General features: G+C 41.1%; 1 protein-coding gene across 10 annotated transcripts in view; it reads right to left on the minus strand.

Moving 5' to 3' along the window:
- Positions 1–27,906, minus strand: part of BTRC (beta-transducin repeat containing E3 ubiquitin protein ligase) — a 176,990-nt gene that overhangs the window by 137,230 nt on the left and 11,854 nt on the right. For 5 of the 10 annotated variants that reach the window (XM_084773755.1, XM_084773752.1, XM_084773750.1 and 2 more), the window contains exon 2: positions 1,745–1,786. The exons of the other annotated variants lie outside the window; for them this stretch is intronic. In XM_084773755.1, the coding sequence (XP_084629881.1) occupies positions 1,745–1,786 (42 nt within the window). The remainder of the gene's footprint in view (positions 1–1,744; positions 1,787–27,906) is intronic. 10 annotated transcript variants of the gene reach the window in all.

Raw genomic sequence — 27,906 nt, forward strand, 5'->3', positions numbered from 1 at the left:
CTGGAGAGGCGGCTCAGCAATCAGAAGGCCGCGGTTCTTCCCAGGACCCTTATCACAGCTCACAATGAACGCTCTGCCATTCCATTCCCAAGTCAGCTGACACCCTCACACACACCGATGTACATAAAATTGAAGAAACCGTGGAAACCAGTTTGGCAAATCTCAAAAATGGTAAATGTAGAATTACCACATGACTATCCTAGCAACTCCACTTATTCACATATACACATATGAAAGAACTGAAAATAAGCATTCAATCACATATATGTATGCATTTTACAGCAGTATTTTTCAAAATAGTCAAAAGGTGCATATAGCCTAGATATTTACCAATAATCGCGTGAATAAAAGAAATTATACTATATGTTAAATAAAACACCATTAAGCCATAAAAACAAATTGATACATGTTATAACATGGATGAACCTCAAAAGCTTTACGCTAAGTAAAAGAAGCCAGAAACAAAATACAGAATATACAGAACAGGAAACACGTATAGGCAGAATGTTGACTGGCAATTGCGGGGGGAGAAACAGAGAGAAACTACATAGCATAATAAATTGTACACATAATGTAAATATCCTGGAATTAGAGATTGTGGATACATAATTTTAACTGCATGATTAGCATTTTAAGTGGACACCTATGGCCCATACACTCAGAAAACTGAACAGAAGGATAGGCTCAAAGCTAGCCTGGGCTACAAAACAAGACTTTGGCTTTTTTTTTTTAAGTTTATTTTAACCTCTAAAAGAACCATTAAAACAAAAATCATACTATGCCAACAGAAGAAACAGAATACCAAAAAATAACTAATCCATTAAAGGCAAGCTTAAAAACAGATAAGACAAACAGCAAAATGGATGGTTTGGCCATGTCAGTATCTACATTTAGGTGTGTGTGTGTGTGTGTGTGTGTGTGTGTGTGTGTGTGTGCGCAAGCACGCGCGCATGCACGCACTATATAATGCAAAACACTAGTCACACATGGCTACTGTGCACTTGAATGATGGTATATTCCAAATATAGCTGTTTAAATACCCACTGAATTTTTTGTAATAGTAAAATGCCTTTAACAACTTTACTGAATTCATATTGAAATGATAAAGTACACTAGGTAAAAATACATTATAAAAATGTGAATTGTTTTTTTTCACATCTTTGAAATTGCTTCAAAATGCAAAACTATTTCAATCTCCCAAATTAAAAAAAAAACTTGTAAATGATAAGCAGCAAAATAGGGAAAATAGCTCAGTGGTAGAACACTTATCTACCACATGTGAGGCCTGGAAATCAGGAAATCGGTATCATGCACATAGGAAGAGGCAGGGGGAGGGAGGGAGGAAGGAGGGAGAACATCCAATTCTGTTACTATAGTTTGAGATTTTAACACATACCCTTCAGGTACTTGAAATGAAGAATGCAGTGAGTGAACTTGACCTGATGACTTTAATCTTCTGCTCTATGCCCATCATACTCTTGTTACCATGACAGACTTTAAGGTGATTTTAGTTCAAAAGACTGGAGCTGCAGAATGTGCCACTACGCAGCATGAACAGCAGTGAGGAAGGGACTAAGGGAGCCCTGGGTCCATGACACAGTAAGCTCCTCCTGAATCTCCCACTGAATGCAGCTAACACAGATGGGCAGAACACATGGGCAGCTATGGAGGACTCTAAAGGAAACATTAGCAAGTGGGTGGGGAAGAGGACCTTAACACAGTACTGAGCCAACAATGCATTTACCTTTTTATTATTCCTCCAATATCCACCAGCCGGAACTGCAGCCTGAAACCCAAAAGTGAGCATCAGTGTAGGTAAAGGGCTCCAGAAAAAGCCTAATTCTAGTTCAAGTTTTGTAGAGCATCTTGAGAGAATGAGAACTTCATGTTTTTCTTTAAATTCTCTGCATTCTCTCTAAGGCATCTCTCTAAGCTATCCCATGACAAAAGGTACCAAAGAACCCAAACTCTGAAATAGAGGCCTTCTTTGAAAAAGGGAGCGGCAAAGCCTCCCTGTTCCCATCACCCCAGCCCTGGACCCTCATTCCTTTCTTCATTTCCTACCAGACGCATTAGCATTTTCAGCTTTAAATACAGCCCTGCCTTTCTAGGTACAAGACTGAAATAAGTCCCTAAGAAACCAGACAGCAGCTGGACGGTGGTGGCACACACCTTTAATCTCAGCACTCTGGATGCTGAGGCATGCGGATCGCTGTGAGTTCAAGGCCAGCCTGCTCGACAAAGTGAGTCCAGGACAGTGAAAGTGACATAGAAAAACCCTGTCTAAGAAAAAAGAAAAAAAAAGAAAAAGAAAGAAAAAGAAAAGAAAGAAAAAGAAAGAAAGAAACCAGACAGCATTGACTCTCAGGATGTGGGAAAGATGCCAGGAAAGCAATTTTATTAAGAGTTACTGAACTCTAGTATTCACCCCAAGGTGCAAATGGGTGCATGTAAGTCAAAAGTAAGCTAACGACCCTAAGAACGAAAATATAAAACCACCAACAAGATCCCATGGTGGCCACCAATTATCATGTACACAGTAAATCTCAATATTGCTTGCAGAGGCTTTCCTCATGCCATAGCCTCCGCTAAGCACTGAGATTACAGGTGTGCACCACTATGGGCATCAAAAATATAACCATATTTAATAAGATTACACTGAAATGCAGAGCCTTGTAATATTAAAAGTGCCAATGACAGCCACACTGTGGTAACGAACACCTTTAATCCCAGCACTTGGGAGGCAGAGGCATATGAATCTCTGTGAGTTTGAGGCCAGCCTGGTCTACAGAGGAATCCAGGACAGGCAGGGCTACACAGAGAAACAGGGTTTCAAAAAATAAACAATGACAAATCAAATTTGCATACAAAAGGGGAAATTTCAGCTTTTGTCAGTAATGCCAATACCAAAATGACAGAGATGTTGGAATAAATTATAAAAATATTAATATAACTAGAGTAAAAATGTTCCAATAACTCAGGGTAAACACTCTTGAAATAAAAAGTACTAGCAAAGAAACAGTAAAGAAGCAAATAGGAAGGTAAGCATTGAAAATAAGTAGACATTTAAAACTCCTGGGGTCAGGCTGTAAAGGGACGGAAGAAAGAAAAAGGAAGGAAGGAAGGAAGAAAAAAAGGGGGGAGAGAGAGAGCAAGTGTAAGCTGGGTGGGTGGCACACACCTTTAATCTCAGCACTTGAGGAGGCAGAGGTAGGTGGTACTCTGTGAGTTTGAGGCCAGCCTGGTTTACAAAGGGAGTCCAGGACAGCCAAGGTTACACAGATAAAGCCTGTTTCAAAAAACAAAGTTTAAAACTCATTGCATGAACTCAAACTCAACAACAGCAGAATGAAGATTACAAACCAATATCTCTTTGGAATAGACAAGCAAAAAACCTCAACAAAATACTGACAAAATCCAGCAATATATACAACTATAAACTATGCCCAAGTGAGATCTATCCTAGACATGGGGAATCGCTGTCTTGGACCTAAAGATATTTGATACTTGGCTCTAGTCCTTATAGGAGATGACTGTCCATCTTCCCTTTAGTTCTTTCAACTACCTCTGTATCCTTTTAAGAGCTGCCCATCCTTATTAAAAGAGGAATTAGGCAACTTGACATTTGAAACCAGAAGTAACTGACAAAATTCCAAAGAGCTTATAATCTAATAGAAACATGAAATTTAAAAACTTAGCCACATTTTAACATTTTATAAGTGTTTTATAGGTGTGATTTCCCCCCTTCCCCCCCAGTTTTTCGAGACAGGGTTTCTCTGTCCTAGCCTTGGCTGTCCTAGACTTGCTTTGTAGATCAGGCTGGCTTTGAACTAAAAAGATCCGCCTGCCTCTGCCTCCCTGAGTGCTGGGATTACAGGCCTGTGCCATCTTAAACTTATTTTTTCAAGAATAGGGTATCCTGTATCCCAGGTTGGCCTGGAACTCACTACACAGCCAATGAGATCCCTGAACTCCTCTGATCTTCCCTGCCCACCATCCCCAGTTATGGGAAATCTTATAGTAAAGTTAACCAAGTGCCAGATATAATTTATGTTAATACAAAGAAAAGAGAAGTAAAACACAAGTATTTGGCAATTTAAAAAATTTGAACGTTGTTATCAAAAGTTATTTTGTATATGCTAGGATTCACACCTCTCACCAGTGGGTTTTTAAGATCTTTCATTTTCTGTACTAAAGCAGAACAGTGAAAATGTTTTTATAGGAAGTTGGAAAAAAAAATCTATGTATTAATTTGCTTTGGGTCATTCCAGTCTCTCCGGTAAGCTCGTAATTAGGAAGGCCTTTTTAGGGCTGTGTTCTAGTCTCACAGGTGCAAAGCTACTCCATATCTGGAAAATCTAAATTCATATGTGAGGAGGTTGTGTTTTTAAAGCATATTATTTACACAATTCACTGGAATGGCTCCTCTGGAAGCTGGGTGGCTCTCTTATGCAATTATGTACTTAGGAACCTTCCTCTGCACAACCGTGGAAATTCAAGTAAGAATAATTTACTGGTTATGCACAGTTATTAGAATTTTAAAGCATTTGCTTGTTCAAAATTCTAGTTTATCAGACAGTTATATCTGACTAATTGTGTCCCTAATAAATAATAATGAACAAATGCTTTAGAAGGTAGCCAGGCTTGAATTGTAATGTTCTAAGGAAGCATAGGGAACTGCTTCCCTCCCTCCTTCCCTCATGTCGGGGGATTTCCCTCCCTTTCTGTCTACCCAAGCTTTGTGGTGGAAATAACAACTGAGATTCTAAGCATCTGTATTAGAATAGTGACTTCAATTACAGATGCAGAACTTTATCTGTAAGGAACTGTTGTTGGAAACAGTAAAGAAGCTGGAGAGCATAGAAATTAAGACTGTCAATTTTGAAAGAAAATAAGAACTATTTTTTAAAATTAGATAAAATATTAAACATTAGCAGGCAATAGGGCATCATAACACTATCTGGAGACTGAATGTTTTCAATACTAACAAAGTCATTTTGGGGCTAGGGATGTGGGTCATTTGGAAGACTGTTTACCCAGTATGCAGAAAGCCTAAGTTCCATTCCCAGCATCATATAAACTGTGCGGTGGCACACACCTGTAATCCCCAAACAGGAGAAGAGGGGAAAGGAGGATCAAAAGTTCAAGGTCCTCTGCACCTCTTCAGCTATATAGTAAGTCCTCGGCCAGCTAGGGGTAGTCACTGTGCTGGGCACGGCGGCCCACCCTGTAAGCCCCCGGAATTAAGAGGAAGAAACAGATTTCTTTGAATTTGAGGGTAGCCTGGACTACATAAGGAGTTCCAGGTCAGAGCTCCACAGTGAGCTCTAGCCTCTCCCAGCCCCCTCTCTCTAGACAGCATGCATGCACTTGTACATTCACACACACACACACACACACACACACACACACACACACACACACACACACACACACTTAAATATACATGTACAGGAAAACGAGTTAGATAAACAAATTTAGGGACAGAGGAAGGCAATATCTTATTTCTCCTAGAAAAGAACAAAATATCTGTTTGTTCATACTTTCTTTGCCATGCCATTTAAAAATTGCCTGCTTTCGATTCCTGTATTTTTTAAGTGCTCATTTTCTTAGACATGGGAAACAGACAATTACCTCAGATTATTACTAAGTTTTTTGTTTAATAACCACAAAAGATTTACTTTGGTCACATTAGAATTTGACCGTATTAAATTCAAGTTTAAAAAATCCAGTCAAGGGCTGGGGAGATGGCTCAGAGGTTAAGAGCACTGGCTGCTCTTCAAAGGTCCTGAGTTCAATTCCCAGCAATCTCTATAATGAGATCTGGTGTCCTCTTCTGGCATGTAGGTATACAGGCAGGCAGAATACTGTATAAATAATAAATAAATAAATGTTTTTAAAAAATCAAGTCACAGGCTGGAGAGATGGCTCAGCTCTTAAGAGCACTGGCTGCTCTTCCAGAGGAGCCAGATTCAACTCCCATCAACCACAGGGAAGCTCACACCTGTCTGTAACTCCTGTTCCAGGGGTACCCATACCCTCACACAGACCACATACGGTCAAAACGCCAACGTACATAAAATAAAAATAAATACATTTTTAAGAAGAACAATGGACTTAAAAAATTGAGTTAAGCCAGGCAGTAGTGCCACACACCTTTAATCCCAATATTGGGGAGGCAGAGGCAGGTGGATCTCTGTGAGTTCGAGGCCAGCCTGATGATCTACAGAGGGAGTTCTAAGACAGCCAAGGCTACACAGAGAAACCCTAACTTGAAAAACCAAAAAGAAAACAAAAAAACAAAACAAAACAAAACAAAAAAAAAACTCAAGTCAAATCTTATTGCATTAAGCCCTAGAGAACTGTCCAAATTATGTTATGACCCTAAGAATCATTGCATTAGATATTATGTGAAATAAGTAGGCCACCAGCTGAAGCTTTTAGTGGTGCAGAGCTGGCCTAATGTGCACACTTCCACTGACTCTAGTACTCACTGGGAAGGCTAGGCTATATGTACTTCTGAGAAATGGAAGGCAGGGAAGGAATGAAAAGTGGCGAAAACTGGGCTGTAACCCCAGGAAGAAACAGAAGAGGCAGCCATCTTCCACGGCTGAGAAAGGCTTACAGGTTTGCTCACAACCACTGCCATGACTCCACAAGGCTGGTACTATGTTAACAAACCAGAGTGACGACAAGCTGGCTACCATATCAGTCTTCTTTCTCCCCAGCAGGCAAAGGCAGCAAAAGCAGCCACAGTAAGCTCCTTTCCCAAAAAAAGAGGTCAAACCCTTGAGTGACTCTTATGAGCATCTCCTCCCTAGATAAGATGGGGAAGACCAAAAGGTGCTGTCTGGAGGTCTCCCCTGGGGAGGATGCCAGCTCAGAGGATCACCTGGTACTGAACAGCATTTCAATGACTGCAAACCAAGTCTCCCAGCTTTCTCAGGGGCTCCTTAACTTTTTGTGGAGAAAAGAAAATTACCTACTCATTAGAAAGAAAATAAATGGCTACATAAATAAAGACAACCATATTGCACCTGATTTCCTGAGTACCACAGAGAAAAGAAACTCATTTTCAGCAGTGTTTACTCCACTACTTGCAAATAGCTGACTGACTGGCAGCTACAATATATGAAATAAATAACCATTTCAAAGACCAAGTGTCATGTTCCCTAGTAAGTAACAAATATGAACATTATCTACCCTCCTCATCCAGGGTGTGGAATTTGGCAGGAGAATAGATTTATTGGCTATCTGATTGCTTGATATATTGTGAGGACATTTCCTATGATGCTATGGTTATTACTGAGGTTAAGATAAGAAAATCTCTTTTCTCTCAAGACATGAGTATTAAGAGTTACATATTCACAAGAAGGATATAAGATGAGTATTTTCAACGCAAGTGAAATGTGACAAGAAAGTGCGAAACAGGGAGTAAGGAGTATACCTAATAATCTTTCATCAAGGAAAATAAAGAACTTGATCTTCCAATTCAGCTTATCATAAGCCAAGATGCAAAGTAGTACATCTCAAACACACACCCTGATATCACTGTCAGAAAACCAATGTAAAAACCCGAATCAGGTGTTAATATAAAGTATTTTTACAGGTTTACAAATTATCTTTAAAGGTTTCTCTTCCAACGCACACCCAGTGGCTCTCTATCTGGACTTAAGACCTGCCCAAAAGAGACCTAGTGCTGGAAACCTAGCCAACTCCGCAGCACCAAGTCTTAGATCTTGGAGGAGAACCAACAACTGCCACTTTACTAAGCACATAATCCCTAACACATCTAGATATCTGTCTTCCTGCCACAGAAGTCTAGTCCTCACCCCTCACCAAGCAATAAATGGGAGATCATTAGGAGAAAACCACAACTCATCAAATGCAGGGTTGTACATGCCAGTCCCAATGGATACATCTAAAGCAGAGCTCCTGCAGTTTAGGCTTAGGAACCCTGAAGAGCTAGCAGAAAGCCTGGACAAGCCGGAGGAACAGGAAGTTTGCTGTGAGACTGTCTCCTAGTACTGTCAGAAGCCACGCCCATGAAGTCTCACCAGAATGGCTGTATATACATGACCTGAACAAGGAAGATACCAATAGACATGCTAACACAGACAGGGCGAGTCACAAGGCCTCAACTCTACACAGAGACCTGCAGGGAACTAAGGTAATGCTGAGGTCAGAAGCAATAGTCTCCCTAGGACAGAGCACGCCAACCCTAACACCAAATGCTCAGCCCTTAAAACATACGTGAGCAGGTTGCATTTATGTACTTAGGAACACACACACACGACAAATTTTTTAAAAGAGGCCATGAATTTTAAGGGGGAGGGGCTTACAAAAAATAAAGGTGGAGGTAGTACATGCCCAAAATACCAGCACTTGAAAGTGGAGACAGGAGGATCAAAAGTTTAAGGCTGCTGGCCACACAGGCACAGGCCTTTAATCGCAGCAGCCAGGGATGCAGAGGTCAGAGGATTTCTGTGAGTTTGAGGCCACCCTGGTCTACATAACAAGTTCCAGGACAGGTGGGGCTACACAGTGAGACTCTGTCTCAGAACCTACCCTCCCTCCCCACGAAAAGTTCAAGGCTGTCCTTGAATCTCAGCACAGCACTCTGGAGGCAAAAGCAGGCACGTCTCTGAGAAGTCACACTAAGTTCCAGGCCAGGCAGGACTGGGAGAAGGAGAAGCAGGGAGGGAAAGAGGGGGGAAGGAGGGGTGGGGCGGATAGAGACAGAACCAGATTAAGATAGATATATAGTGAATTCAAGAACCTAGGCTGTGTGAGACTCTAAGTTAGTAAATAATTCAAAGCTGGTTAATACTGATACACTAGGAGACACAACAGAAGAACCATTGCAAGTTCAAGGCCAGCTTGGTTTACATTGGAAATTCCAGAATTATGCAGTCTTTCTTGGTTAAAAAAAAACAAAAACAAAAAACAAAAAAAAACAAAAAAAAAAACTTCAGAAAACACACACACACACACACACACACACACACACACACACACACACACACACAATTCTCTCTTGGGAAGCCTGTACCATATTTTGAGCATGTGCTATCCTTTTCCAGAGAGAGAGAGAGCGTTTATACCTGCTCTTAAGCAGAAACCATGCATAGTCCTTTATTTTTCTATTTAAAACCTCACTAACTAGGGGCTGGAGAGATGGCTCAGAGGTTAAGAGCACTGGCTGCTCTTCCAAGGGTCCTGGGTTCAATTCCCAGCATCCACATGGTGGCTCACAACCATCTATAATGTGATCTGATATCCTCTTCTGGAGTGCAGGTGTACATGCAGGCAGAGCACTGTATATGTAATAAATAAATAACAAACAAACAAAGAATTTTGTTCTTTTTCATACTTTCTTGCTCTAACATTTAGTCATAAGTGGTAAACTGTAACACAAAACTCTTCCCTAACTGTGCTTCAACAACAGCAAAGGAGTATGCACATAAGCCTGTACTCAAGGGTAAGAGGGATGACATTAGAGTAGGTAGCAGCTCAGGTAATACTCAATTATTTGCAATGAAATGTGATGGAAATATGAGCATTTAGATGTGAATTTTTAGAAAAACAATCTACAGTTTTATGGATATTTACAGCATGTGTCCGTACCTAGTCTTGCAGAACGCCAGCTCCCTCCATCTCATCTGTAATATAAACTGCTCTTAAAGTCCTTTAATACATTGTAACTGGGCGACTGTGTACACAGTCCCTACAAAGCAGCGATCAATACTCTAATACAGAGATGCCAATTCCATTACCACAGAAGCCTGTGCAAGCAGCCAGCTGCTGAACAAAGAACACAGCTTCCATCAGGTTTATTCCTAACACGTCTCCACTCTGTGGATGAAGCATTTTTCCTGTGATACATGAACAGAAGTCATGAAAGAAATAATGGCATTTAAAATTACACTTAAGCTTTGATTACAAGGGTTGAAAGACAGAGCTAAAATTAATTTTTTACACTCATTACGATGCTTACTGTTTACCATCAAATCCATCTATCTGTTAATATGCAATCAAAATGCTTCACCTATTGCTTTATAAACTGCTATGACTTTAGATGTTTGTGTTACAGTTTACCACTTATGACTAAAATGTTAGAGCAAGAAAGTATGAAAAAGAATAAAAATTAAGCACTAGCTGAGAAATGAAGAAAATGGGAAAGGAAACTGGAGAAAAATAATTCATTTTAGGAACAAAATTTTCTAACTTTGATTTCTTTCTAAATTTGCCAGCAAAAAGACTTATTCACAGCCTTTTCATATAGTTATTATATTATGATCTGAGACACAAAGTTGAAATATAATCAGAAAGAACCAAGAGCGGTCTGTATACAACAGTCTATACTAGCAACTTAGGGCACCAGATCTAACTTGTACCTAAAACCATTTCCCCATCTTTTATTTCACTACTTACTTTCAACAGACTAAAGCTATAATACATCTTCTCTCAACCAGCTTTAATCATTTACACAACTATGGTTACTATGACAACAAGATGCAGCTTATCTGTGCTTTTCATTTTCCTCATTTGAGTTGCCATAACAACACCATCGTTCTGCTTTTCTCCAATATGTAACAACTTTGTTTTAGGATTGTGCTCTTAAGGACACTAGGCTTCCCTATAAAGAAAGCAAATAATGGAACTTACATAGAAATTTTAATTAAATATCTAGCACCCAATTTTAAAATCTTGGAGGAAGAGTTACTTTTGTAAGTAGTTTCATCATATAAAACTAAACATCTAGATGCTAGAGAGATGGCTCAGTAGTTAAAAGCACTGGCTGCTCTTCCAGAGGACCAGTGGTTTGATTCCCAGGACCCACATGGCAATTAACCATCTGTAACTCTAGTTACAGGGGATCCAACACCCTCTCCTGGCCTCTGTAGACACTGCATACATGTGCTAAAAAGACACACATGCAGGTAAAACACCCATACACATAAAAAGGTGGGCTTTTTAAAAATCTAATTTAATTTTTTAAAAGATTTATTTATTTGTTATTTATATAGTGTTCTGCCCACATGTATACCTACACCCCAGAAGAGGGCACCAGATCTCATTATAGATGGCTGTGAGCCACCATGTGATTGCTGGGAATTGAACTCAGGACCTTTGGAAGAACAGACCATGCTCTGAACCTCAAGCCATCTCTCTCCAGCCCTCTAATTTGATTTTTAATTAAAATATTTTAAATTAAAAATATAAGCAGGATTAACAACTATCTTATTAAACCTGGTTAAAGGTAGCAGTGACTAATTTTACTACATAGTTCTCCGATCAAAATATAGTAACACCACTACAATTATGAGTTGTCAACAAGTGTCCTTTAATACCTGTCCCAAGTAGAAGAATCATAAATAAAGACAGATAAGGGGCTAGAAAGTTGGTTCTGCAGTTACAAGTTCCAGGGAAAAGCCAAGCATAGTGGTGCACATCTTCAATGCCAGCACTCTGAGGCCAGCCTAGTCTACAGAGCCAGTTCCAGGACAGCCAGAGCTACACAGAGAAACCCTGTCTAGAACACCAAAAGGGTAGAGGCAAGAGTTCCGGGCGAGTTAATGGCTCTCTTGTGACTTCTGTGGGCACCAGGAATACACATGATTCACATACATACATGCAAATAAAATACTTTAAAATTTTTGAAGAAAAATTTAAAAATAAAAAAGGAATAAAGACAGTTCCAAACCCTTTGCTGCACAAATCCACCTTCTCCTGCTATGTGTACCACAGAAACAACAGTGGGCTACTTGCTACTGCCATTTAACCACACATTCAAGTTTTTCTATGGTAGAATCACACTGCAGAAATTTATAGTTTAAATACCTTTATGGAATAAATAGTGTTCACAAAAACTTACTTACAAGAAAAGCACACAGGTCAAAGAAAGGCAATTATCACTCAAAATTGGCAATATAAAATTATAATAGTATTTTGGAGCTGGCAGGATGGTTCAGAAAGCAAAAGTGCTTGCTGCCAAGCTAGCAAGCTGAGTTTGATCCCCAGTTCTCACATGGTGGAAGGAAAGAGCCAGCCTCTCCGGCTGTCCTCTGGCCAGCACATGCACACTCATGTCCCATATGTGCACACAGAGAGAGAAGAGAAAATGAAGGAAAGGGGTTGAAAAGATTTTTTTAAAGGTTTATCATGATCATCTTTAATCACTAAATCAAATCCCTTATCAGCTCACAAAAACAAAGCACCCAACAGTCCTGTAAACAGCCATACTCATGTAAGCAGTAGACACACACACACACAGAGTCACTGCTTACAAATAAAACAGAAATAGGACTCCTATTTAAGGAAAAAATATGCAAATGCTACTGAATTTCCCATTAGTTCCCTGCAGGCATAGAGAAGATTATTTATAATATTGTACTATTTTGCTAGAGATAATTTTCACATATTAACAAGGCATATTTTAATTTTAATCACAGCTTATATAATTTAGTGAAGTTTGTAGAATGCAATGAACTGAAAATTATAATTTACTTAACCAAACCTGAGAATGAAAAACAAATTTAAGGTTTTTCATGGCAACTATTTCAAGTTCTTTTGGTATTTTATTGTTTATTTGCTTAGTTGGCTTAGTATTTTTAGTTTGTTAGTTAGCTTTTAAGATTTTATTTGTGTGTGTGTGTGTGTGTGTGTGTGTGTGCATGTGTGTGTGCAGATGCTTGTGAGTACCCTTGATGGCCAGAAGAGGGCATCAGATCTCCTGGAGCTGGTGTTACATCCTGAGCCACACCTCATACATGCTGGGAACCTAAATCCACAGCTAAAAGAACAGTAAGTACTCTTAAATAGCTGAGCGGTCTCTCCAGCCTAATTTGATTTTTAAGACAAGGTCTCATTCTATGTCCCAAGCTAAGTTTAAGTTCAGTATGTGACACAGCACACAAGGTACAGTGGTTGGTAGTAATCTTTTCTAATTGTCATGATACAGACTGACAACGGTTCCCTTGATCCGATGTTAGATGGTCAAGTGTCACTTATCAATAAAAGGCATATAGAACACTCAAGGGTTGTCGGGTGTGGTGGCATGCGCCTTTAATCCAAGCACTAGGAAGGCAGAGGCAGGCGGATCTCTGTGAGTTCAAGATCACTAATAGAATGACCTTTCTCAGACAAGGATAAGCAGGACAGAATAATGAGTTCAAAAACAAACCAGTACATGTAGAGACATGACTTATGAAGACAGCACTGCATATCAGCAGAGAATTCATATTCTTCTAAAAAAAAAAATCATGGTGGAGGTCACTGAAGCCCATATGAGAAAAAAAATGTAATGGAATCCCTTCTTCACATCAAATGCACAAAAGGTCTACAGAGATTAAAGTTGGAAATGTAAAGGGCAGAGCTATAAAACATCCAGTAGGAAACAGAATGCTCCTTGCTTCTGATAGGGAAGGCTTTAAGTCAGTACAAGCTAAACACAGGCTGAAAGGCTTCCAGCCAGCCTCACACTTGGGAACTACAGTTCTAATGCGATCTGTCATCGCCTGACCTTGGATGACACCCACAAGACTCTCCATCTCTATTTGCTTTGTTTGTTGGTTTTTTAAGGAAATATTCTATGATACATTTTTCTGATAACATGTAAAACTGTTTTTCCAAGCAGCACGTGGGACTTGTAGGCTGGAATTCTAACCACGTCTTCTGGGAAGGTGTGCTGCTGATAAAAAAAAATCATCACAAACTGCCCTTGCTGAATGAGCTAAGTGGGTGGACAGCATTCCCAGGGCTGATACCTAAGAGGATGCAGAAAAGGAGAAGAAGATAAATGTTTCCCAGTCTCCCAGACTGCAGAGTATAAATAACAAACATGCTGACAGTGTTTAAGGCTGACCTTGATAGAACAGTTTATTTTGAACACTCCTAAATGTAAAGTGCACTCACTGGGGTAAACTGACCTTGCTGGGCATCTGCTTGGTCATGCCATTTCTCTAATAAAACTGATAAAAGCAGACATACCTAGAAATATCAATAGGCTAGGAATCAGAGGCTTTAAGTGTGTCTATGCACATGTTCTTGACAAGTAAAATTCCATCACTGTAGACAGGGATAAATTGTGGCTGCTTGCCTGAGCAGCTAGGGGAATGAGAATATTAAGAACAGGATGTTCCAGTAGACATGTTTATAACCACCAGCCACGCCATCTCGGCACCATTTTCTGTGACACTACCAAACATTTCATTAGCTTCCCAAAATGACATTTTATGATGAAGCTCAGCTCTTATAGTCAAACCCTTACTTAAAAAGTCATAACTAGTTGTATTAAAATTATAATTATCAACAACAACAAATGATAAAAAACATACATCACATGCCAGATGGTGGTGGTGCACCCCTTTAATCCCAGCACTCGGGAGGCAGAGGAAGGTGGATCACTGTGAGTTTGAGCACAGTCTGGTCAACAAAGTGAGTCCAGGACAGCCAAAGCTACATGGAGAAATCCTGTCTTGAAAAACAAAACAAACCAAACAAAAAATAACACTAAGGCTAGTGCAGGGGACACTAACGAGGGTCCACAGGTAGGATTCAGGATTGCTGAATCTTCTGAAATGGTGTATAAAGTGTAAGTGCCACAGGGAGAGGGCTTCGCTGTATACACGGTAGTTAGTTTGTGACCGGAAAAGGTTAAGAAGACTTGAATTAGAGGATCCTCCAGATAGCCCAAGTTTTTGACTTATGAAAGCCTGTGCCTGCTGCGATTAAAGGCACAGGCCACCATGTTCAGCTGCCATCCCCCCCCCCCCTTTTTTAATTGATTTGCATGTGCTTGTTCCTCTGAGAGTGTACTCTATGTGTGCCAGGGCCCACAGAGACCAGCTGCCAGGCCCCTGTGAGCTGGGGGCCCAGCTGCCTATGCGCCATCCAGCTCATTTTCATTCAGCTGGATTTCATCCAGCTCAAGTTTCATCTTAGATAAAAAGGTCTAAAGCAGACACTCAAAGCTAGACTATGCTTCCAATTGTACTTATCTTTGATTCAAAGTCAGTAAGAGTCAGTCTTACTTTAAAATAAAATGCTTAGGGAGTGCATAGCTCAGTGGTCTGGCCCATGCCTAGCATGGAAATATCTTGGGCTCAGTCCTTAGTACCCTTCCTGTCAGTTGCACAGCAGTTTAGCAACTAAATGTTCAGTACAGTCATGTGTGGTAGCCACACCTTCAATCCCAGCACTCTGGAGGTTGAAGCAGGAGGATCTCTGTGAGTTCAAGGCCAACCTGGTCTATGTAGCAAGGTACAGAGATGTCTTGTAGTGAGATTGTCTTAAAACAAACAAGTAATTCCAAGGAAGAAAAAGCGGTGGCTGAGCAATAAAGAGCACTTGCTACTCTTGCACAGGAGCTGAGTTAGCTTCCCAGCCCCATACTGGACGGATGGCTCACAACCAACTGTGACCCTAGCTTGTGCACACCTGACAACTGGCCTCTTTGGACATTTGCACCCATAAGAGTACACTCACAGAGAGAAACAAGCACACACAAATAAGTAAAAACAAGTCTTGCAAAACGTGATGACAGCTAAACATGATGGCCTGTGCCTTTAATCAGCTACATGACACCCTGTCTACAAAATAAAAATAAAAATAAACAAAACTTCCATACCATCCTGGTACTTCAAATCTTCTCGACCTTTCCTCAGTTTACCTCCCTGCTGTTTAAGCTTCTTTGCACATTCAAATTTTGACAATACAGCCTTTTATTCCTCACTAAGACAATTTGTTTTTAGGGCTTCCCCACAAGGAATCACTTTTACTAGCTCCTGAGTACATTTTCTAATCAACTGGAGACAAAAATCTGACTCCTACTGCTAATTAATTCAGGCTGTTAATTTAGGCTCATCAATCCTTGAGCTTTGAGGGGGGAAAATCTATTAGTGTGGCCAAAATTTAGTAACTGAGTCATAACCCCTACCTCATAAATCTGTAATCTTTTTAAAAAGACACAAAACTTACTAATGAGAAGTAGAACTCACCAACAACTACACATAAGAAGCTACAGTTCTGCTGACTGCCAAGTAATTTGCAAGGGCAGATCACTTTAGCTGCATAAAAGAAATATCCACCTGCACGCACTAGCACTAATCAGGGCGTGAAATTAAACTTCTTATTCGAAAAGAAATAGCTGCTTCAAGGCTGTGATTTAGTCGAGGAAGCAAATATTAAGGTCATCCTCTTCTCTCTGATGTTTATAGCGTTTCTAATAGAGGGGTAAAGGAGGAGAGCCATCCGGCTAACTTCTATAAAAGAGAAAATATTCCAGTGACATGACAAATTTTCCACTTGCTAAATCGCAAGATGTAACCAAACCAAGCTGCTATAGAGAATGCAGAGATACTGGCATACTTGGTAAGCCCAAACTGATGACTGTGGATGCCTAGCCAGATTAGTCAAAACAGAGATCACAGCACAAAAGGTTCAACAAATATTAAGTGTTATAATACGTTTTAAAATAACCTATTACCATTTTCATTACAACACAGACAATTTTGGATTAGCTGGGCTAATGAGATCCTAATTCAGTAATTTAGGCAGTTGTTAAAATTTTCCCAGTATTTGTCAAAAATCTACTAATACAAACTTAAACTTATTCTAATATGCTACAGTCCCACTATTCTGGTAGAGCTAGGATGGGGGAAAGCACCCCCAAAATGACATACTATGAGCAAAGTACTGGCTTAAAGCCTTACGGAAGTCCTGGACTCACTTTGTAAATCAGGCAGGCCTAAAACTCACAGCAATCTACCCGCCTCTGCCTCCCAAGTGCTGGGATTAAAGGCGAACCCCCATGCCAAGCTCCACAGTGGTTCTTTTTTTAGTTTTTCCGAGACAGGGTTTCTCTGTGTAGCCTTGGCTGTCCTGGACTTGCTTTGTAGACCAGGCTAGCCTTGATAGCGATCTGCCTGCCTCTGCCTCCCAAGTGCTGGGATTAAAGGCATGCGCCACCACTCCCGGCTTTCCACAGTGTTTCTTAAAAGTGTAGTCCCAGACTGGTAGTATCTCCAGGAAATAGTGTGAGATATACAGTCCTACAGCACAGACAAGTCTAGGAGAGGCCTACAACTCTCCAGGCAATGTTAACTTACAATCTTCCTGCCTCAGCTTCCAGCGTGTTGTGATCATAAGCATACCACCACACCTACTTCACTAATATTTTCATTAAAAATTAAAGACCTAGGGGGAGATGAGATGGCTCACAGGGAAAGGTGCTTGCCACCAACCCTGGCCACCTGTGTTTGATCGCTGGGTTCAGCATGGGAGAAAGAGCCACGGCACATGTATGCACATACACACAAATGTAATTTTAAAAACTTGTTGGGAGTAGTGGCTTATACCAGCAATCCCAGGACTGAGGAGGCAGAGGCAGGATGGTCCCCTATTCCAAAGGAGTCAGGGCTATATACAGTGGCCCCCTCTCACCGCACCCCCCACCTCTCTCAAATAAATACATGATTATAAACAATTATCAAGCATTTGCTGGGTATGGTGATTCATGCCTATAATCCTAGATAAGGCAGGAGGACAGTTTTGAGTTCAAGGCCAATTTGAGTTACAAAGAGGATTCCAGGCTAGCTTGAACTACAGAGTATAAGACTCTACCTCAAACAAACAAATGGGTAACTGTGTCAATCATGATACAAAAATTAATTCTCTGGGCTGCCAGATTGGCTCTGAAGGTAAAAGCTGTTGCTGTGCAAGCCTGACAACCTGAGTTCTGGAAAAGAGGGAGAATGCTGTTGGGTACTATTGGGAGGAACCCACACAGTACCGACATACTGTCAAGCAAACGAGAGCACTGTTTGGCTAGCCCAGCACACTAGACTGTATTGTTCAGCTCCAGTAATCAAACTGTATTCTGAAGAGAGGCTCAGTGGGAAAAGCACTTGCTAAGCTAACCTGATCGTATGAACACACACACACAGACACACACAGACACACACACACACAGACACACACACACACAGACACACACACACACAGACACATACACAGACACATACACACACACACACACACACACACACACACACACACACACACACACACAAAAGCAGGATGTGATGACATGCTCCAGGTCAGCCAGGCTGGGGAGGAAGCATAGCAGAAAAGAAGCAAGAGACTGCCCTAATGAGCAGTGTGTACACACACACACACACACACACACACACACACACTTTTTTGTTTCTTGTTTTTTAATTAAGAAAGCTACTTGTAATTCCAGAACTGAGTAAATAGAGGCAGGAGGATCAGGAAAAAAGGCTAACCTCAAAAGAAAACTCAGGCCTTTTAATTGACAGACATAGACAGACTGACTGAACAACAAACAAATCAAGTTCAGTTTACCTGCGCCAGCAAGATCAGGAAGTCCCCTGTATTAACCCTATATGGAAAGTAACTCTGAAACAATAACCGTTTCTATACTGTTTCTGCTTTCCTCAGCCCTTTTCCCCCTATAAAAATCAGCCTTCCTTGCTCAGCTCATCTGAACACTCATTCTCCTTTTATAGAATGGTGGTACCCAATTCCAGAGTCACAAATGAAAGCCAATTAAGTTTTGGGAGTTTTTTTGGTTGCTTTTTTTGTTGTTTTGTTTTGGTTTTTTTTGAGACAGAGTTTCTCTGTGTAGCCCTGGCTGTCCTGGATTCTCTTTGTAGAGCAGGCTGGCCTCGAACTCACAGAGATCTGCCTGCCTCTGCCTCCGCCTCCTTCAGTGCTGGAGTCACAGGTGTGCAACAATAAATGCTTTCTTTTGTAAGAGTTGCTGTGGTCATAATGTCTTTCACAGCAATAGAACATTGACTAAGGCACCTTGCCTCAAAAACAAAAAAGCCCAGGCGGTGGTGCATACCTTTAATCCTAGCATTCAGGAAGCAGAGGCAGAGGCAGGTGGATCTCTGAGTTCGAGGCTGGCCTCGAACTCAGAGATCCACCTGCCTTACAAAAAGAGTTCCAGGACAGCCATGGCTACACAGAGAAACCCTGTCTTTAAAAAAAAAAAAAAAAAAAAAAAACCAAAACAAAACAAAAAAGAAAGAAAGAAACAAAGAAATACAAGCAAAAACAGAGGTGGAATATCACTCCTGAAACTCATAACTGATTTACCAAAAAAAGTATAGCCACCAAAAAAAGTAAAGTCAAATATAGCAGAATGTTAACTGACCAGTCCAGGTAAAGAATGAGATATCACTACACTTTTCTCAGAAATTTTATGTAGATTGTTTTTAAAGATTAGGACTGGGGCTAGAGAGATGGCTCAGTGGTTAAGAGCAATGTCTGCTCTTCCAGAGATTCTGAGTTCAATTCTCGGCAACCACATGGCGGCTCACAACCATCTATATTAGGATCTGATGCCCTCTTCTGGCGGGCAGGTGTACATGCAGATAGAACATTCATATACATAAATAAATGGATAATTTTTTTTTAAAAAATTAGCACTAAGATGGCAGGGGTGGGGGAGGCATAGTGGTGCACACCTACATAGTGGTTCTGGGCCAGCCACGAACAGTAAGACCTTGTCTCAAAAAAAAATTTTTTTTTAAGGGGAAGGGCACAGACAGACAAGGAAGGAAGAGAACATAGTCACATAATATGTGCTTTGTAAGCATGAGAAGCTGAATTTGATCTCTAGCATCCACATAGAAAGGCTAGGATGGTGGGTTAAGCCTGTGGTCCACATCTATGGAGATGACAGGCAGATCTCTACTTCTCTACACTCACGGAGCTCCAGACCAGCCTGAGCTTCAGGAGACCATATCCCTGGAGAGAGAGAGACAGGGGTACGAGGTAGATAGCACCTGAGAAATACCTGGGTTGATGTTCTTTGTCCTCCATGGACTCATGCACGCATGCTCATTTGAACCTATGTACACTAATGCTATTTACATAGCTCTTCAAACACTTTTTTCTAAAATAAGATAAAAATTCTATCAATAGAGCTAGGAGAAAAGCTCACTGGGTAAAGCATTGTCATGCAAGTGTGAGACCTGAGTTCAGATCCTCAAGACCTCCATAAATCCAGATGCAGTAGCACATTTGTAGGCAGGTGTGGTGGCACATGCCTTTAATCCTAGCACTTGGGAGGCAGAGGCAGGCAGATCTCTGTAAGTTTGAGGCCAGCCTGGTCTACAAAACGAGTTCTAGGACAGCCAGGGCCAAAACAGAGAAACCCTGTCTCAAAAAACAAACAAAAATTATAATAATAATGCAAATGACAAGGGGAGAGGAACCAGCTATGGTGACACATATACGCAATCCAATGTTCGGGAGGCTAAGGCAGAAAAGATCTTGAAGTCAGCCTGAGCTATACACATACGGGCAAAGCTGTCTCTAAAAACAAAAAAGATGAAAAAGAAACAACAATACAGATGCTCTCTGAAGCTTCAGTGGGGCTAAATCTACCGTAAACTATAAACTCTGGTAAGTCAAAAGTGAACATCAAAGCCAGGCATGGCGGCCCACGCCTGCAGCTTTAGTACCCGGGAGGCAGAGTCCAGAAGACTAGGAGTTCAAGACCAGCTTTACTAACCATGTCTATGACCAGCCCTGATTACATGAAAGCCTAACTTAAAACAATTAGGGGGAGTGCTGTTATATCTAGTCCATCTTTATGGAAAACATTACTTTAGATGCTTACAGTCCTTTATAATTCCCAAAACACTTTCCTTTATTCCCTGATAGCTCTCTGACACAAAAGTAGGGGATGGTGTCAGTGCTTTCCAGATAAGGAAATGAGACTCAAAGCAGTAAAGCAACTTATTCGATGTCTGTCTAGAAAGCTGAACCTGGGAACCAGATCTTGTTTTCACTATAGCACAACGTAAAATTTATATTATAATCTAAAGTAGCCCAGTCACAGGTATTTCAAAGAAAGCATGAACAAGACACTTATAAGCCAAAGAAGTTACCACTGGTCCACTCAACCTAGATGTCACTGTGTGCAACTTTGATATTTGTCTTAAATACCTTTGAAAACAAGGATCAAAAAATATGAACTCTTATAAAGAGGGCTTTATTGTATTTTTATGGCTTATTACATACCTTGTAACAGTCATTTTGTTAAATGTGAATGTCAGTTTGATTTTCGGTCCCTTTTTTCCTGGCTATTTACAAGCTTTGTAAGAATCGTTCCTTAATTAAGTCTAAACATAGTTTTATATAAATGGATTCCTGGAAATAAAACGTTCAGACTTAAGAAATGATTGTTACAGAGACTGTAACAGGCCGTAAAAAAACGAATGCCACTTTAAACAAAGATTTCTCATTTTAATTAAAAAGATAATCATCAGAACATTCCTACACTTAACAGAACCATTTAAAAGAAGCTTCTCTGAGAAAAAGTACGTGAGCATCTTATCCAGGCTTTCATCGTATAATCTATAATATATCTGGATCCATGTTTCCGTGGACTTGACAGAATTCTTAGGTCCTGAACCTACAGTTTAAAGATGCACTGAAAGAGAACAGGTCTGAGGGCTGGAGACACAGGGCTGCTGCAGCACACACCGAAACAGCACGGCTCTGAGTTCTAGTCCCAACATAGAAGAAAAAAGACAGACCCAGCATGTCCAAATGAACGAAGCCTCGTTTCTACCATTTCTAGTCAAAGCTACACAGAGAAACTCTTGTCTCAAAAAACAAACAAACAAAAAAACAAAAAGCAAAAAAGAATATCTAATACAGTCAGATGTAGTGCACGCCTTTAATCCTAGCACATATGAATAAACAAAGATTAGACAGTGTGTTGATGAGGTTTGTGTTAGATAAGATGATCATGTTTAGAAGACTTATCACAAAGTCAAAGGTTACACAGAGCTACATAAAGTTTCTACTCTGAAACTCCAATAAAAGTCCAAATCAGGCGGGCAGTGGTGGCACACACCTTTAATCCCAGCACTTGGGAAGCAGAGGCAGGCAGATCTCGCTGAGTTTGAGGCCAGCCTGGTCTATAAAGCGAGTCTAGGATAGCCAGGGCTACATAGAGAAACCCTAAACACCAAAAACCAAAAACAAAAAGTTGAAATCATTCATTGCAGTTTCTTCCTCCCCTTCCTGCCCCTCCCCCACACCTGCTGCTTTTGTTGTTGAGACAAGGTCTCCTTCATAAAATCTGGAATTTGCTGCATTTAGGCTTCTGTCCCCTGAGCACTGAGATTAGGGAGCTCAGAGATCCATGTGCACTGTACATTGTGGTTTTCTAAACCCCATGCATGGATATGGCTGGAGGTTAAAAAAAAAAGTTAGAGGCTGAATTTGAAGAGACAGGACTCTTTTCAATTGATTCACTTGTCTGTTTTTGACTCAAATCATGCCAAAATTTTTACAGTTGGACAACATTCTAAAAGAGTAAAAAGAAGCTAATAATTAACTGTCATCATAATTAACTGCAATTTGAAAAAGATACACCAAATGTTCTATTTAAGTCACCTTTTCTAAATTACACAAAAACTAAGCCTGAATAATACCACCTGACAACCTATTTCTGTAGCAATATATTACTGGAAACTACTTCAAAGTGGTTTCTATTCTCCCACGGAAACAAGTCATAAGGAGGAGGCTATTTCCCAACTGAAACTTAGTAGCAAAGAAAGGACTAGCATAAGGAATACCATCGAGACAGATTCAGTACCTTAAAGCTCTGCAATCCTTAAGAAAGGAGCTCACGCTGCAGCTTCCTAGGATGGGAAGAAGTACACACTCAGCTGTAGAAAGCACAAGTCCTCCATATCCACTCATTACGCAAGTTAACCTCAATCCAACAACAACCAAAAGAAACACTAAACATTTAATTAACAATCACTTAGTTTTGCTTCCAATCATAGAAACTGCTGCCTGGGAGGAGTTAGAAAGAAGCATATTACTCAGGAGAAAGGCCACCATGGCTTTCTGAATTAGTTCCCTGAACAAGCAACTGATCACCTTGCTCAAGATCACCATTGCAAAACGGGCACGGAGACATCAGCACCCAACAATGAGGTAAAGTGGCACTCTCTCCTCCTCGGTATCCCAGCTGACCTTACTGAAACTTCATATACAAGTCTCAAGTTTACCTTATCCAGCCTTGAAAAATCAGGTACATTCAACAACAAACTCTCACAGTATTGGCAAGCCAGGTGTGGTGACAGAGGCCTGTAATCGCACCAACTGAGAGGCTGAGATAGGAAGACAATGATCTCAAGGCCAGGCTGAACTACTTACTAAGAGCATGTTTCAAATAACAGCAACAAAACTGCAGCCCGCCATTGGGCACAGTAGTGAACACCTTTCTACCTTTGAACCCAGCACTCCAGAGGCAGAGGCAGGGGAACCTGTGAATCAAGACCTGCCTGGTCTACATAGTGAGTTCCAAGACAGGCAGGGCTACAGAGAGATCTTGTCTTAAAAAAATAAAAACTAGCCAGGCGTGGTGGTGCAGGCCTTTAATCCCAGCACTCAGGAGGCAGGGGCAGGTGGATCTGAGTTCGAGGCCAGCCTAGTCTACAAAGTGAGTCCAGGACAGCAAAACCCTGTCTCAAAAAACAAAACAACAATAACAACAACAAAATTAAAAATAAAGAAAAAGACCATTTCATGGGCTATAAAACTCAACAGTGCTAAGATCCTGTTCTAAACGCAGAGTGATGGTGCACACCTATAAACTCAGTCTTTGAAGGGGAGAAGCAGGGAGGGGATCAAGAGCTCAGTGTCATCCTAGCCTCATGGCAAAGTCTGGCTGCATAGAAAGTTCAGAGCCAGCTTGAGCTACATCGAGTCACTATCTCAAAAACAACAGAAACAAATAAATAGTGCTGGTGCGGATTAAGTGAGACCCCAGGAGGAAGACTGGAGTATGTACTTTCGGGGACCAGGAATTGCTTCCTCGTCTTCTCTAAAAGACAAGTGCAGACACTGCATAAGATTAGGAGTGGGCTACTCTGTCAGGATAACTTCTAGGCGCTGTATCTAATGGTCAGGAACAGTAAGCTAGTGTTCTTCTTTCTGTAGGAGTAATGTTTGAAACTCAAGCACACTGATCATGCAATGAAGCCAAGATTTCTTCATTCAGTCTGTCTGTTTTCTTTGGAAGGAAGTGGTGTTGAATTTTGGTTTGGGTTGTACTTTAATATAGGATCTCATGTAGCCCAGGCTGGCACATTGGAATCACTTCTTAGCCAAGGCTATCCTTGAACTCTTGGTCCTCCTGCCAAATGCTGGGATTACAGATAGTCCAATGCTGGGATTGCAGCATATCCCAGCACATCTGTCTCTTTGCTTTTTAAGATAAAGGGTGAGGCTGAAGAGATGGCTTCACAGTTACAAATACTTGCTGAACAACCTAGAAAACCCACATAACAAACCTGGGAGTGGTCTCTCAAGACCCTATAACCCTAGTGCTATGCGGGGTGTGTACACAGGATTCTGGGGTTTGCTGGCTGTCATCAAAGGCAAAAGGTAAGATTCAGATTCTGAGAGATTTGACCTCCAAAGAATAAGAGTGATAGATAGTGCCAGGATTGCAAGCCACCATACCCAGTTTATTTCTCTCCTTCCATCTTGTTGAAGTACTGCCAAGCTCAGTACTCACATCTCACCATGACAGTTGGGGTTACAGATAGGGCTACTAGATTCAGCTTCTTAACATGGGTTAAGAATGAGAGACTGAACTCAGGTCATCAGGCTTGGATATCAAGTGCTTTTTACCCACGGGGGCTTTCTCATATGCAGCTGGGCCCCCTTGTGAATGAATAAAATTTAACCTAGAAGAGTCAGGCCAAACTCCCTACCTAAAAGTCAAATGAGTACCAATCATCTTTTTTTTTTTTTTAATTTGGTTTTTCGAGACAAAATTTCTATGTTGCCCTGGCTGTCCCGGACTCATTTTGTAGACCAGGCTGGCCTCGAACTCAGGAAGATCCACCTGCCTCTGCCTTCCAAGTGCAGGGAATAAAGGCATGTACCACCACGCCCAACTCTGATTAGCAGTCTTCAATCCATCTGCTACCTTAACAGCTTCTTACCATATAGTATAACAGTCATAATATTATACGTGAGTATCTTGAAACCAGAGAGATAAGATAGCACAGAGGTTAAGAACACTGGGTGCTCTTCAGAGGACCTGAGTTCAACATCCAGCACCCACATGGTGGCTCACAACTGTTTGTAACTCCAGTTCCAGAAGACCCAACGTCTTCTTGTGGCCTCCCTGGGCACCAGGTATATAAATGGTACACAGACATATATGGAGGCAAAGCACCAATACACATAAATAAATTTTTTTTAAAATTAATCTCAGCACTCTAGAAGCAAAGACAAGGCAGATCTCTGAGTTTGAGGCCAGCCTGGTCTACAGAGCAAGTTCCAAGACAGCCAGGGCTACCACAGAAAGGCTGTCTCAAAAAACCAAAAAAAAGCAAAATTAAAACAAACAAACAAACGTGGCTATCTTTGCCTGCTTCAGTGTGAAGATGGATATTAAACTACCTCACTTAAAACTGTTTGCACTTTCCTCTATTCTGAAGTTATATCCTTCATATGTGGGGGAAGGGGCATTAAAGCACTTTCCTTTTAAAAGGAAACTAGTGGTGATGAGTATTTTTTAGTTATTTCTCTTGCAGTGCTGGAGAACTGAACCTAAGGCATCACTCACACAAGTAAGTGCTCTACTGCAAAGCTATACTCCCCATTACTCTTTCTACACATCAGTGTGGAGAGAGAAAAACTGCTGAGCCTGAGAGTTCTGTAGGTGGTACAAAATCTGCTGACATTCTTTATTGATCCCTCAAATGAAAAATCTAAAAACAAGGTGGTGGTAGTGAGGCATGCCTTTAATCCCAGGACTCAGGAGGCCGAGACAGGAGGATCTTTGTGAGTTCAAGGCCAGCCTGGTCTACAAAGCAAGTCCAGGACAGCCAGGGCTATACAGAGAAACCCTGTCTCAAATACAGAAAAGAAGGAAGGGAAGGAGGGAGGGAGGAAGGGAGGGAGAGAGAGAAGGAAACTCCAGCTCCCATTGTTAGGAGTCCTCCACAGAAGCAGGGAGGTGGTGGCACATGCCTTTAATCCCAACACTCAGGAGGCAGAGGCAGATAAATCTCTGAGTTCGAGGCCAGCCTGGTCTACAGGGTGACTTCAGGACAGCCAAGGCTACATAGAGAATTCTGTCTTGGAGAGAGAGAGAGAGAGAGAGAGAGAGAGAGAGAGAGAGAGAGAGAGAGAGAGAGAAAGAGAGAGAGAGAGAGACAGAGAGAGAGAGAGACAGAGAGACAGAGAGAGAGAGAGAGAGAGAGAGAGAGAGAGAGAGAGAGAGAGAGAAAGAGACGTGGTGGTGGAGCACTTGTCTAGTATATTCATGTTCCTAGACTTGAAAATGATCCTTGATCCTCTACAACACCTACACAAACACACAAAGGGGGAGGGAGGGAGAGAAATCTCCGTACCCTGGAGGGGGACATAGAAGGATCAAGAGTTCAAGGACATTCTCAACTATAAATTTCAGTTGAGGCTAGCCTAAGTTAAATAAGACCTCTTTAAAAAACAAAACAAAACAAAAACAGCAGGAGAGATGACTTGGAGGTTAAGAGCACTGACTGTTGTTCCAGAGGTCCTGAGTTCAAAAATTCCCAGCAACCACATGATGGCTCACAACCATCTATAATGTGATCTAAGTACATGCAGGCAAAGCACTGTATACATAATAATAAATAAATAAATCTTAAAAAAAAAAAAAAACAGGCGGTAGTGGCCCATGCCTTTAATCTCAGCACTTGGGAGGCAGAGGCAGGCAGACATCTGTAAGTTTGAGGCAATCCTGGTCTGCAGGCGAGTTCCAGGCCAGCTAGAGCTGTTATACAGTGAAACCCTGTCTCAAAAAAACTAAAAATAAAAAAAATTTTGAAAAAAGAAGAAGAAGAAGAAGTCCAGCAAGATTGCTTAGTGGGTAAAAGCACTTGCTCCCAAAATCTAAGGAAGCGGGATAAGGAATGGAGGCGCGTGCCTTTAGTCCTCACACTCCCAGCTCAAGGCCAGACTGCTCTACAGAGAAAGTTCCAGATCAGCCAAGGCTAAACAGAGAACAGAGACACCCTGTCCAAAAACCAAACCAAGAAACAAACAAACAAAAACCACACACACATACAAAAGAGCAAAAACAAAAAAAAATATAAACTAAATATAAATATCAGAGCTGACAATGTAGCTTGGTGGTAGAACACTTTTCTAGTGCAGTGTATGTAAGTTCCCAGGTTTGATTGAGTTCCAGCACTGAGACAAATAGACATACAGACAGAGAGAAGTAAAATTTAAAAACTAAATAAAAATATCAGAGGGCTGGAGAGATGGCTTTAGAAAAAAAGTTGCTGCTCTTCCAGGACTCAAATTCAGTTCTCCACACCTATGGTGGGTGGCTCTCAACTGCCTTTATCTCCGTTTCAGGCACAAAGACCAAAAATAAATACATCTTTTTAAATGCTAGAGTTCCAATAGTCAAAGAGGCTTCATCCAACAACTGAGAGAAACAGATGCAAAGAAAAGAAAGAAAAAAAATTGCAGAGACTCACAGCCAAACATTAGGGAATCCTGTGTACGAGGGAAAGGAAACAGAAGGGTCAAGGACACCAAAGAAAACCTACAGAAACACCTAACCTAGGCTCGTAGGGGATCATAGAGATTGAACCAACAACCAGGGAGCCTGCTTGGGTCTGACCTAGGCCCTTAGTTATGTAGTTTGGTCTTCTTGTGGTACTCCTAACAGTGTGGGGGTGGGGGTGGGGGGGGATGTCTCTGACTCTTTTTTTTTCCTTACGTTTTTCAAGACAGGGTTTCTTTGTGTAGCCTTAGCTGTCCTAGACTTACTTTGTAGACCAGGCTGGCCTCGAACTCACAGTGATCTGTCTGCCTGCTGAGTCC

The sequence above is a fragment of the Acomys minous genome, assembly GCF_964271855.1.
Source record: "Acomys minous genome assembly, chromosome: 2".
Classification (NCBI taxonomy): Eukaryota; Metazoa; Chordata; class Mammalia; order Rodentia; family Muridae; genus Acomys; species Acomys minous.